This window comes from Lissotriton helveticus, chromosome 7, assembly GCF_964261635.1.
Source record: "Lissotriton helveticus chromosome 7, aLisHel1.1, whole genome shotgun sequence".
Taxonomy (NCBI): Eukaryota; Metazoa; Chordata; class Amphibia; order Caudata; family Salamandridae; genus Lissotriton; species Lissotriton helveticus.
Window position 1 is genome coordinate 157,378,648 of NC_136068.1, and position 14,284 is coordinate 157,392,931.

General features: G+C 42.0%; 1 protein-coding gene across 1 annotated transcript in view; it reads left to right on the forward strand.

Annotated features, from left to right (window-relative positions):
• Positions 1-14,284, forward strand: part of LOC144768973 (piezo-type mechanosensitive ion channel component 2-like) — a 700,333-nt gene that overhangs the window by 556,360 nt on the left and 129,689 nt on the right. The window contains exons 43-44 of the mRNA XM_078652965.1: positions 1,192-1,321; positions 4,026-4,173. Of these exons, the coding sequence (XP_078509091.1) occupies positions 1,192-1,321; positions 4,026-4,173 (278 nt within the window). The remainder of the gene's footprint in view (positions 1-1,191; positions 1,322-4,025; positions 4,174-14,284) is intronic.

A 14,284-nucleotide genomic window follows, 5' to 3' on the forward strand; every position in this document is an offset into this window, starting at 1 on the left:
TTTAATTTTAATTAACAGCCAAATAATTAATTACAAATAAATAACTTCCCGCAGTTAACACTTTAAAATCTCAATTAAATAAATATTAATAAATAAAAAATCATTATTCATTTATTTATAATTAAATGATGTCCCACCCTATTCCCCTATGAACCCACAACTCGCTACAGAACTAAAAAACTCAAAATTTTCTTACAAATAAAATTGATAACTACAAAAAATGTAACACATATATTAAAAAACATAAACACTACTTATACAAAAATAAATTCATAACATACATTTAAAGTATAAACTAAAATACATAACATTATTAAAAAAATCGATATTTTGTACTATAATTTTGCAAATGACATTAATGACTTCTATATTTTTGAAAACGATATTTCTTACCTTAAATTCGATATTCTTCACAATGATATTCTTGATGTCGATATTTCTTTCACGATATTTCCAGCTCGATATCTGTGTAAGTCGACATTTCCTACTCAATATTTTGTCGGAATACCACTCTACCAAGACCTTGTCCTTCACCTGCACGTCGTCAACTAACCTATCATTGGATCCAGCCTGCAACCTTGCCCCAGTGAGAACTCTACCTTCTCAAAAAAATTCTAAATCCATCTTTGACTGGAACCTCCCTGTGCCTCGTATCCAACCCGCACTACATTGCGGCCAGCCTTAAACCTTACCTTTGTCCTTTTCGCGTGTGACCAGTTGTCCGCAGTTGGCACTCTGCGCTTTTTGGCGCTAAAACTTATTTAAAATTTCAAAAAATCATATATTCGTAACCCCTTAATAGATTTATGTGGGTCTGGTCTCTTTATGTTCATTGAAGTATTCTCTATTTTTATAACTTGTGTGTATTGTTTTTTACTTATTAACTGCTTTGGTACCTCTAAATGTTTTAGACATTTTCTCAAGTTAAGCCTGCCTACTCTATGCTATAGCTACCAGGGGTTGCGCTCAGGTTTAAATTACTGAAACCTTTACTGGAACTAACAAGAATAGGGACAATATTAATTGTGGTGAACTACCATCCACCCCAACAAACAATCCACTTTCTTACAAGATGCTGATATTCTTTATGAACAATGGAGAAGAAATTATACATTTAATATTGTCAGGATAATCATGAGGGGAAAATAAAATCGATAACAAAGATAATTCTACTTTTTTATTTCTTTATAGGAAAAGTTGTGAAAAAGGAGACAAAGAAATTTTGGCATTTCTTTCGACGAAATCCCAAGAGGAAGCGACAATCTTTCAAGGCAAAGCTAAAGCAACAGATGCTGAAGGGGAAAAAGTTGGCCATTAAAATGTAATTAAATGTGGTCTTTGCACAGTTCACTGTACCTGTAGTATACAATTTTTACAAACAAGTGTTAAAGAGTTACTGTTTTCTTATTATACAAATTGCCCTTCCTAAGTAGAGAAATCACTAGTGTGAGCTGGCAGTCAAGTGTCTGAAGGGTTTCCTATGATAAAACCAGCTGAGGGGCTGCTGCTGTTGTAAACCTAGAGGGTCCACCACCTCTAAAATTGGCAGATCAAGCACTGATTTACTGGAACAGTCTTCCATACCCTAAATGACCCCCTTAGTCCATAAGACTTCCAGGACAATGGTTATTGAGGGAGTATACACAAAATGAGAAGTGAAAGCTATTTACCTCCCAAAAATATAGTATCTGAGGAAAAATTACCAGAAGCCTCACCATCTTGATTAAGGATTCACCAGTTAGGACACACGTCTGTGACAACCTTATTAACTACTGACAGTAACAATATCTTGATAGGGACACAACTTAACAGCAATTTGTTCTCTGTAAAATTGTGCTTCACTCATTATTACCGCCATCTGACAAGAGAGCAGTAAGCAAATCCTCCCAAAAGCTAAAACAAATAACATAATAGCATAAGTACACAAGAAATCATTCACAGTGGCGCTGTTCATTAACAGTCCATACGTAGTACCATTACAAAGTTGGTTCCTTAAACAGGAGTCTGTATTTACAATTTAGTCATAGTGTTGTAGTGAGCATTCCAGTTGCCTTAACAGTCATTGAGGTGGTAGTCTTCTCCGTTAGAAGCAATCGTGCCAGCCGAAGGATCCCGTACACAGATGGTGCAATGCTTAGTAAAAAGATTCTGTTCAGACAGTCCAGATCTCACAGAACTCAAAACACACAAAGATTTTCCCAAACTTCGAAGTATTATCCACAAGTATGAATCCACCTTGTAACAAACTTGCAAACGTCTTAATGGTGCCTTAACCAGTTTCTTTTTTACCTCTTTTCATTAATAGTAAGGGAACACATGCAATACTAAACTAGGTATTGACAGAGCCCAGAAGGACACATAGGAAGGGATTTGAGACTGTTTAGTATACCTTGAATAAGGTACCTACTACATGTACATAAGAGCTACTATAATGCATGGGAGCATGCAAGCCTGTTTCTAATTTCCTTATTTAATGCGACCTGTGACACACCTAGTCAGCTGTAATAAAGCAAATATGTAGCTGCTCAACTGTATTAACTTATTACAGTTGAGTTCCCACTGCCAGAACCAGCAACCAGTGTCTAAGGCGGGGCACAGAACATAATAAAAGCTGCACTTTTAAAAACGTAAAGGAAAACTGAATTTTCCTTCGTCTGCTTCTTTTCTCGATGGACAGTGATATACCGAAAGTAAATATTTATAATTTTTCTATGCGTTAAGTAATTATCGGAAAAGTAGAAACCCACTGCGTGTTTCTACATATTAGCTACAGTGTTTTTTTTTTTATTTGACATGTATTAAGCTGATTCTAATATATTTTTGCAACAAATATCTAACTGCTTTTTGGTGTATTTAATTTTGCCCCACAGATTCTAATTTTATTCTACAAGTCTACAAACATCTGATCTCGTTCATATTACCACACAGAGGATATAAGCATTTTGTGGGAAGGGTGATGGTGTGTCCATGTATCATAAAGAATAAAGTTATCCCGTTTATCATTACAAGGGTATTGCAGAGTTACATAACCAAATAAAGGAACTCTGCCTTCGGCCTCTTTACTTATATGCTCATGGAGGTCATCGATGACTTGCCTTATAATCTATGGCAGGAGATACTTTATTCCATATATAATCAGCTCATGATTCAAATTGCTCCACGCTCTCCAAGTTTAATAATATAACACAGCCAGTTGGTTGTAGAGATCTGGGTATAAACTAGCTTACAGGATCAACTCTAAGAGGGGTTGGCATAGCTTTTCATGACACCAATAGGAATAAAATGTGTACAATTAATTATATAGAATCCAACAGCTAATATTCTGATTCAACTCTTTTAATAGTGAGTTTGAAATTTAGTGGGGGTCTTTCCCAGACTTTTATAACCACAATACCCACAGTTTAGAGTACATTCCCTTTATATTATTGCTAAATGTGAAGGATCTCTGCTTTGCAAACCTTGACACTCAGTCTCAAAACGTATCTTCAGATTTGATTCCATCAGGATTTTCTTATGTGTCTTATGATAGTGACCTGTTGTCATGACTAAAAAGCTTTTCGAGGAGCATCTAGGGGTTTCCTAATAATTAATTAATTATACCATATACTGGGATTGTGCTTTGAGCATCTTCTCTGCTCTTTATAGGCAGATCATAGTCAGACGCGAAGAGCATTTTCCAAGTGCCAGGTGCTGAAAGCCTATGGTCACATGCTTTCTTAAGGAGTAAAAGTAAGCTGTTTATTTTGTCAAGTTGCATTGCTCAGAACCAGAGGGTGTATTTTTCAGATTGGACCGAGTCAGTGGATCCCTTATCTTCTAACTGATATAAAGTTCTCGAAAGTTCATTGGCATTACATGGCAATGTCTGTCTAGATTGGCCAGTCTGCAAATAGAGTCTGTTGATATCAATTGCATTTTCAAATGAAAAAAAATAAATTTTAAAAGTACAGTTCCACCTTCTTTCTTAAAGATCTATTTAAATGTGGTTCTAGACTTATATTTTGTTGTGCTTGTTTTGCCCTCAGAGCTCTCCAGATCTATCTGCCAATCAGGCAGTTCTTCTATGACATCATTCACCCGGAGTACAGCCCCGTCTGTGACGTTTATGCTCTGATGTTTTTGGTGGATGTAATCAATTTTATAATCGTCATCTTTGGATATTGGGCTTTTGGGGTAAGTGCAGCTCTACAATTTCTAATATAAATACTTAACAGTGAAGAAGGCCATCTGATCAAAACAGGTCAGCAGGTGAAAATTGCCATTTGAAACTGCAATTGGCTGTGCAGATCACTGTTATTACCTTCCGAATCTTCGCAAAATTCTCAAAACGAATGGCCCGCTCAGGTCAGCTCCTGTCTTGAATGTTTCGGGTTGATTCATCAAGCGGGGGCAGAGAAAAAAGAGGGGTCCCAAAACGCGTTTTCCTCATGTTAATTTCCACAGGAATTTTGTAACAGGCTTCAGCCCAGCCTGCTGAACGGAATTACACCAGGTTTGGCAAAAACGTAGGTCTTGGTCTAGAAAGTGTCCTTTTTTTTTAAATGGTGTAAATACGTTCAGTAATTGCTGAGAAATTCAAAACATATAAATATCAATATCTGAGCGCCATGGAGGGTTAGCGAACCCTCCCGAGCACGAGCTCAATTCTGATTGGCTGCCAACACCCCAAATATGAATGTGTTGGCAGCCATCTTGTGACTCGGTAACTGAGTCACAAGAAAACTGTGGAAAAAAGGTTAAAAAAGAAAGAAAAGGGGGCGGGGTTAAAACACCCTGACGCCCTAGGTCTGCTCAGAGGGACCTCGAGGGCCAAAAAAAGCATCTTTTAAAAAAAAGAATTAAAAAAGAAAATCGTCCGATTTCACGCTGGGTGTGCAGATCGTTTTGTATAAGCCCCTGGGGGTGATGTCATTTAAGATATCATCAGTGATGTCACTGACCATGTCATGAGTGATGTAATATGTGACATCATCAGCAGTGCATTGCAGGGGCTCGAATTATAGTTAGCTGAACCTTTAACTGCCGAATTTCACTGGTTTTGTACAAGTGAAATATCCAACTATGTTTTTTTCAGTGAATTTCAAAGGTTTTTTTCAATACTGATTTCTAACTATAACATCCCTGAAACCTGTGTTCTTTTCAGTGAATTGCAAAGGTTTTTTAAATGCTAGTTTCTAACTATAACGTCCCTGAAACTTGTGTTTTTTTCAGTGAATATATATACATATATATATATATATATATATACTAGCAGCCCGTCCCGACCTTGTCCGGGTGCAACAGGCTTCCCCGCCCCCTGCCCGCCCCGACATTGTGCAGCAGCCCGGGCCCCCGCCAGGCCTGTCCCTCGCCTGCCCCGACCCCCGCCTGGCCCGACCCCCGCCTGCCCCGGGTGCAAGAGGCTTCCCCGACCCCCGCCCGCCCCGACATTGTGCAGCAGCCCGTGCCCCCGCCCGGCCTGTACCCCGCCCAGCCTGTCCCCCGCCTGCCCCCTGTCCCCGCCTGCCCCGAACCCCGCCTGCCCCGATCCCCGCCTGCCCCCACATGGGTCCCCTTACCTTAGTCGCCGCTCCTCCCGCCTGTCCGCTGCTCGCACCCTGCTGGCCTGTCCGCTGCTCCTCACATCACCGCTCCTCCCCCGCGCCATGTCCGCCGCTCCTTGTCGCGCTCCTGGACGCCGCTCCTTCCTGCGCTCCTGACCTGAGCACGCACGTCGCGGCCGGCGCTACTTCGGAGGGACTACTTTTTTTTTATTTTACATTTTTTAAATAACGTTTTTTATTTATTTATATAGCCTATAACCATCTACACACCCTGACGATTCCAACGGTGTATCGGGTGTGTGGATTGGCGCTGTGGTTCCCGAGTTTACCCACATCAAAGGCTGAAAGTTTTTTTATATATATATATATATATATATATATATATATATACATATATATATATATATATTCACCAAGGCTTCTCCTCCAGAACTCCAGACGAGAAAAACAAGCGGCACACCAGGGATTATGGCACAATATTTTGATGTGCACCAAGACAACGCATTTCGGCGTTAGCCTTTTTCGAGACGAAAATATATGCGACCACTCGCAATGAGAAACCTGACTTCCCTGTGTTGAGAATATCGCCGGGAGGTATATTTTCCACGCTCGCGATCAGCAACGTGATGTTGCTGATCGCGACCAAGGAAGAAGTCTCGCCGTGATGTTGATTTTGTTCGCTCGCGGTCGCCAACTTGACGTTGAGGACCGCAACCATGCAAAAAATGCCTGCTATGCTACATGTTTTTGCACAGTGCTACGTGCAATTCGCGTAGCGCATAGTAGCACAAACTACGCACGCTCCGCGAGCGTAGTCCTACGCCCAGGGTTAGCTAATATAATCGAACCACCAAAAATGTACATTTGAACTTCCATGTAAAGTGCTGTGCATCAAAATGTAAACATTCATGAAAGTGCATTGTGCTACCAAAAAGAGCTATTTGCTTGTATTCATAAAGTGCTAATCATCTAATATAAATATGTTACAAAACAGTTAAAAAACAACTTGAGGTACAGCTTGAGATTACTTACAGAGGACACTTCTTTTTTGGACCATTGACATTGATTCAAATACTGGATACGTGTCATATCCTTAGTTTCAAATATATAAATTCCATAGTGGGATGGTCATAGTATCGCTAGAACCCTCCTTAAAATCCCTAAAACAGACATAAAAAAACTGCTCTAATCATTACTGTAGAAAAATTTACTTAAAATATATATATATATATACATATATATATATATATATCCATGAGCAAATGTCTCAAAACGGGAGGAGCAGCTGATTAGCTGGTGCTGGCGGTGAGGTAAGGGACAGCCTTGCAGATTATACTTTAGCAAAAGACTTTCAATTAAGAAGACGCCGCACACCACTTCAAAGATTTTTCCTTAGTTGTTTATTTCCTGTAGGTTCCCCACCTACGCGTTTTGGACATACACTGTCCCTGGTCACGGTTCACAAGACCTTGAACAAGCCACCTGCTCGTCCAATAATATCTAGTTGTGGATCCTTGTGTGAAAATGTTGCATCTTATGTTGACTATTTTTTGGTCCCAATTGTTCCAACACTCAGTTCATTTATTAAAGATACTGGTGATTTTCTTAGAAACATCATGGAAATGGAATGGAAACCTGAATAGATGTGGTGTCACTATATACGGCAATACAAAATGATGTGGGACTAACAGCAATCAAATACTTTTTGAAACAAAGGCCACTATCAGAGTTAAGACATACAAACATGTTGTTGGACATGATAACCTTCTGCTTAATGAACAACGTATTCCTTTTCAATAAAAACATCTACGCTCAAACATTTGGGTATGCTATCTCACCATGGGATGGTGGGAGAAAAACATAGCTTGGAGAGAAGAAAATGAACCATACACTACGGATGTGGTGCTATGGCTCCGGTTCATTGATGGTACAAAAGGGGGTGGTGATGGACGGAGCATCTGAATCAATCAAACACTCACACCCAGTCAAAAGATCTGGGTTTAATCCATCACCGTTCTTTAGCCCACTCTGCCACCCCAGTTCAGACATGGCTATATGCAAATCCGTCTGACCCTGTGCCTCATGGGAACAGTCCAGCCCGAACTGCCAAGCCATGTCTTCCCTGGACCGGAAACAAGCTTCCGAGGACCGGTTTCTGGCATTCCAGCCGTCTTCAGCCCGGCTTGCTTGAATCCAGTGGCAAAGTGAGCAAGGGACTCACGTCTGAGCATACCCTGACACACTTATGGCGGCCAAAAGCGGTACAAAAGGAGGTGGTGATGGACGGAGCATCTGAATCAATCAAACACTCACACCCAGTCAAAAGATCTGGGTTTAATCCATCACCGTTCTTTAGCCCACTCTGCCACCCCAGTTCAGACAAGGCTATATGCAAATCCGTCTGACCCTGTGCCTCGTGGGAACAGTCCAGCCCAAACTGCCATGGCTTGGCAGTTCGGGCTGGACTGTTCCCATGAGGCACAGGGTCAGACTGATTTGCATATAGCCATGTCTGAAATGGGGTGGCTGAGTGGGCTAGTGGACGGTGATGGATTAAACCCAGATCAGTTGACTGGGGGTGAGTGTTTGATTTGCTCAAGCGCACCGTCCATCATCCCCTTTTGTATTGCTCCGGTTCATTGATGACCTTTTTCTTTTATGTAAGGGTCCCAAACAAAAACTGATTAAGTACATAGAAATCCTGAATGAAAATGAGGTGGGACTTAAGTTCACTTTCAACATCCAGAAAAAAGAAATAGATTTTTTGGACACAAAAATCTATGTAAAAAACAACAAACTGGAAACTACAGTATTTAGAAAAAAAACATCTACAAATAGCGTACTACATGGTACGAGTTAACATCCAGTCTCACTAAAGCAAAGCATCCCGTATGGGGAATTTTTGCGTATGAAACGTAACTGCTCTGAAGAAACAGAAATGGAAAGCAAATTTGAGGAAACAAAGGCTCGCTTTTCAAAACGTGGTTACAAACACGCAGACATCATACGAGGAGAACAGAGAGCAAGAACGAATCAAGAGCAGAAACATTGATACCTAGGAACAAAAAGGAAATTAAACCAGATGATGATAAACCACGACTGATCCTTACCTACTCAAAGGAAAGCTTCAAGATACGACAAATTTTAACAAAATACTGGAATGTATTGAAAAAAGATACAGAAATAGGCTCCCTGATTGGAGATAGGCCACTGATATCTTTTCGCAAAGCCCCTTCAATTCAAGATACTCTAGTCAATAGCCATTTTAAAAAAGAGAAACCAACTACATGGCTAGACAAACGGCAACAAGGGTTCACCAAATGTCTATCATGCAAAGCGTGTAAAATTGGTCAAAATGTTAAGTTCATTAAGGATCCTAAGGGCAGAAACTTTGAAATAAAGGACAGAATCCCAATTCGTGGTTTATCAAATACAATGCTTCTGTGGTAAGAAATACATTGGCTCAACTATCTGTCCTCTCAAATAGAGAATATTGGAGCATACAAGAGCGATCCAAAACAATGATTTTAGCTATGCAACGGCTAAACATTTGAAAACTCATCCTGGTAAGACCTGGAAAGATATCAAATATGCTGGAATTGCTATGGTGAATGAAAATGAAAGAGGAGGAGACCGTACCAAAAAATTGAGACGCCTTGAATCGAAATTAATAATACGATTCAAAACTAGGAGCCCGTGGGGACTGAATGGGGATGAGGAGTTACATGCCCATCTGTGAGGTCCTGGATGGCTCTAATGTACATATACTGTAAATATTGACACTTAAACCCCTGAATGAACTTCACGCCTTTTGATATGTACTGAAATTTCTAAATTATCTAAATGAAAATATGGCTTAGATTTGAATAATGAAAGACATGTGACTTAGATACTGTTTTTTAATGTTTATTTGTCATCTGGTGTTGGAAGGCTGTGTGGACGGCACAAACAACACAATGGGAATTGAGTCGACTAAAGGCACTCAGCCATAATTGACTCACAGACACTTAGTCATTTATTTAATATGCGCATGGTCATGGATCTCGCAAGTATTACGATAAGGACATTCAACTATTTGACTGTCTCATCCATGCGCACAACATTTGCTTGAAATATGGTACAAGCACCTGTTAAATACCCCTTTGTAACGCAGACTGCTGAAAACCGGCTTCATCCAACACCAAGACAAGCTGCGAAGCACTACGAAGCCCATAATGCATCATAAAAAGCCATATGGTGACTCTAGTATAAATACCAAACACAAATGATGGACAATTGTTTGTTAACCGTGACCAGGGACAGTGTATGTCCGAAACGCGTAGGTGGGGAACCTACAGGAAATAAACAACTAAGGAAAAATCTTTGAAGTGGTGTGCAGCGTCTTCTTAATTGAAGGTCTTTTGCTCAAGCATATATATATAATATATATATTATATAAACAGGGAAAAAAAGGTTAAAGTGACGTTATAGTTAGGGGAAAATTTCAGTGACAATCTAACGTTTTAAGCTTAAAAAAAAAACACTGAACTTCACCAGTTATAGTTATCTCAAGTAGCTATGGGCCTCATGTATCAACCTGTTTTGTGAATGCAAAATAGCCTTTCAAGATGTATGAAAGGCTTTGGCAGTGCATTTGAGGTATTGCATTTTTTTGCAATTACCAAAAATTTAGACTACAAATAGGGATTCGCAATTTGCGATTCTCTGAGAACATGTAAGAAATGCTATTGCAATTAACTCCAAGTCGATGGTAACCATGTACAGTTTTTGTAAATACACAAAAAATGCTTTTTTCAAAGTTCTATGTAGCGCACACATGGGGCATGTGTGCGCCTTACATGTGCACATTTTTGGGGGGTTTTCAGTGGGGCCTTACGCCCCCGGGCACCCTTGTTTTTACATTACCAAATTTTCGATTGCCTATTAGGTAATCGCAAATTAGCTAAGTCAAAACTATTCGCGCCTATGGGCCTCTAGGCCCATAGGAACGAATGGAGTAATATTACCTAACAGCGATTACCTATTTACTGCATCGCTATTTGATAATATTAGGAAATCGCGGTATCTTTAGGGATTCCTTACATACATTCGCATTTTGAGATTACCAAATGGCGATTGGGTAAAAATCACTATTTAGAAATCGCAAAATGCTTCTTTTTTTTTTTAACTAAATCTTTTTATTAAACAGACTCGAAACACAAAGGTACAGTTCCACAGAAGTCAATAGTGGGGAATACAATGAAATCAAATATACATACAGGTACAGTAGGATAATGAATCGGAAATCACCGGAAGGGGGATCATCACAATCAATATTACGGGGAAGAGTACATATATTGCCACGGTATTCACTCCAGGGGGTCCAAATCTTGGACCATTTTCGGGGGCAGCCTCGGGCCATATATACAGTCTTCTCTCTTAGCATACACCAATCTAGGTCTTTTTTCCAGTCAGTGATCGTAGGTGCATGTGAAGCCCTCCAGAGCCGAGCTATATTCCTCTTAGCGACCATGCAGCCGAGTGTGACCCCTTGTGTGGCGTGTGTGTTGAGATCAGTGGGTTCCCAGATATTAAGGAGGCATCTAGGGGCCTCTGGTTTAATCTCGACTTCCAACGTCTCGCTTATTATTTCGTGTATTTTACGCCAATATTCCTGGATTAGATCACAATGCCATATTATGTGCATGAATGTGCCAGTTTGGGTGCATCCCCTCCTAAAAGACCCATCCGCTGGCCCGCCCGTGTGTGTCAGTTGGGGACCTGTTATGTAAATTCTATGCAGGATCTTTAGCTGCACCAGGCGGAGACGTGCCGGGATAGCCACTGTTTTGAGGGAGAATACTGCAGTTTGCCAGCTTTCATCGTCTAATTCGATGCCATCTCCAGTCCATTTTTCTCTTAGTGACAGCAGGGGGTCTTCCATATTATTAATACGTTTTCGGTAAGTTAGGGAGATAGCTTTGTCAGGGATATGGCCATCCAGTAGCCTGTCTTCCAGCGGGGAGCAATCCGGTGGGGAGGAGCCACGGGGTAATACTGTTTGCAATGCATGTCGGACTTGCAGGTATCGAAAACGTTCCGAATCTGCCAGTGCATATTGACGTTGGAGGGCATCATAGGGCTTCACGCCCTCTGCGTCCCAGAGGTCCCTAATGTGGGAGATGCCGATGAGATCCCATTTGTCAAAGCCTTTGGAGTTTCCCAGGTCCCCTAGTTGCTGTGAATCCCACAGATATGTGGCTAGGGTTAATCTATTGCTCCAGCTGAGCGATTTGGTTGCTGAGTGCCAGAGTTTAACTGTGTGACTGGTAGGGCCAGTGAGTGGATACCTGTCTGGTTTGGAGTATAGTGGTTGGGTGTATGCCCCATGTGGAATAAGCCATCTGTCCATATTGAACCCCGGGTTGTCGGGGCTACCATAAGTGCCATGATTTATTGCTATAAGGTGCGCTGCCCAGTAGTATTTTTAATGTAGGGCAACCCGATTCCACCGTCGTACCAACTGAGTGTGAGTTTTGGCAAGGCAATACGTGGTCTCCCGCCCCAGAGGAGGTCTCGCTGAAGCCCTTCTATTTCTTTAAAGAATGAATTTGGGACACGGTCAGCCGCGTTCTGCAGAACATAAAGGAAGCGGGTAGGGATATCATTTTAAAAAGGACTGCCTTGCCCAATAATGAGAGCGGGAGTGACTTCAAGTTTGTAATATCACGTCTAAGTCTCTGTAGTGGGGGGACAAGATTACGGGCATGCCTGAGGGAGGGATCAAGGGAAATGAAGATGCCTACGTATTTGAAACCCTCAGAGACTATCAGTATGGGGCAATTGCGAGGTAGCGGAGGAGGGCCCCCACAGAGGACATATAGGAGTGATTTCGGCCAGTTGGTACAAAACCCATAGGGGCATATTATCAACACAGGTGATAAAATTATCGCTGCTTTTATCGGCAGAAAACTGCCGCAAAAGCGGCTTTAGCAGCAGTTTTCTGCCGCAAAAGCGGCTTTAGCGGCAGTTTTCTGCCGATAAAAGCAGCGCTAATTTTATCGCCTGTGTTGATAATATGCCCCATAGTATCTGCCAAAAATGACCAGGATATCAAATACAGCACTGAAGGATCTTTTGGGGGATGTGAGGTATAGGAGGATGTTGTCCGCATATAAAGAAATACGATCTTCCCAGTCCGCCGACCATCGCATTCCGCGGATAATTACATCTCTACGGATCTATGCTGCAAGGGCTTCTAGGGCCAAAGCGAATAATAAAGGAGAGAGGAAGCATCCCTGAGGGGTCCATTGGCCTAGAGTGAAAGTCTCTGACTTTTTGTTATTTACGACTACTTGAGCCATAGGTGTGCCATACAATAGACGCAACCACTGGCTGAAACTCGGCCCAAATCCCAATTTTCGTGAGCACGGCGAAAAGATAGGGCCATTCAAGCATATCAAGTGCCATAGTGGCATCCAGGGAGACTATGATGGCGTCTTCCTGTATGGTTGGTACCCTGCCCAAGACCCCATGTACTCTGCGCAGATTTAAAGCAGTGTTCCTCTTTGGCATAAATCCCGATTGATCAGGGCGTACTAAGTCCCCTATCACCTTAATCAACCTATTGGCGAGTACTTTGTCTAGGATTTTAGGTTCTGCATTAAGCAATGAAATAGGGCGGTAGGAGGCGCAGTCTGTTTAGGATTTGCAAAATGCTTTTTTGATACATGTGGCAGTTTAACTCATGCTCTAATGCAACTACAACTCCCACTGCCATGCACAGTCCTGTTATCAGTAATGCAATTTCAAATGTTGCAGTAATGTTATTAAGGATGTTTTAGAACATGTCATGAGTGATGCGATATGTGGGGTAATTAGCTGTGCATGGCGAGGGCACAAGTTATAGCGCTCCTTCAGGGTCCAAAGGTTTGGAAGGTGCCTCTGACTGGAACACCGCCGGCAAGTTCGCCCTCAGCACCGGTCGGTCCTGTGGATCTTTGTCTGGGTTTGGTCCTGTGTTGCCGAACCCATCATAATTTGTGACTCGAATATGGAGCTGAACCTGTGACTCCGGTGCTAACTAATATTAGACCTTCTTGATCTGACACAATGCCTTCCTTTCCTGCCAGGCCCTGTGAGGAATATGACTGGGGCAGATCTGAGGATCCCTTTGGCTACCAGGAACCTAATGAATTGTCCTACGAAAACTGGTATGAGTATCTGGCTGATGCCAGGGGTCTGGAAACTTCACCAGACACTAGCCTGGTCTCTCCACCTAGTGTGGCTACAGAGGAAGGGGCCTCATTTGCTATGGGGGTGCAGAGGGCAGCTGAGGTGCTGGACCCCAGTGGAGATCAAAATCAAAGTCTTGACAGAGGTGCTTCAACCCAGGATGTCTCATACAGAACCTCTCCTCCCCTTTAATGAAGCCCTCATCCATGTCCTGCTCGGGGCCTCGGCCAAGACCTCTACAGGCACCCCTGTGCACAGGACTATCACCTGTCACTGCTGCTAGCTCCTGGGATTTTACCCTTCCTCATAAAGTTCACAATATGATGCAGAATGGACATGACAGACTTGCTGGACAGAGCCATTGCCACAGCTGGCTGAGAGTGATTGGCTTCTTGGGAGATGTCCAGATATCTCTTATGGGCATGCCCTTCAATGGCACTCCCCTTTTCGGCATCAAGGTGATTAAGCGGTTGAGTGTTTTAAGGGGAGTAGAGCCACTGCCCCGTTGTAGAGGCTCACCATTTCTC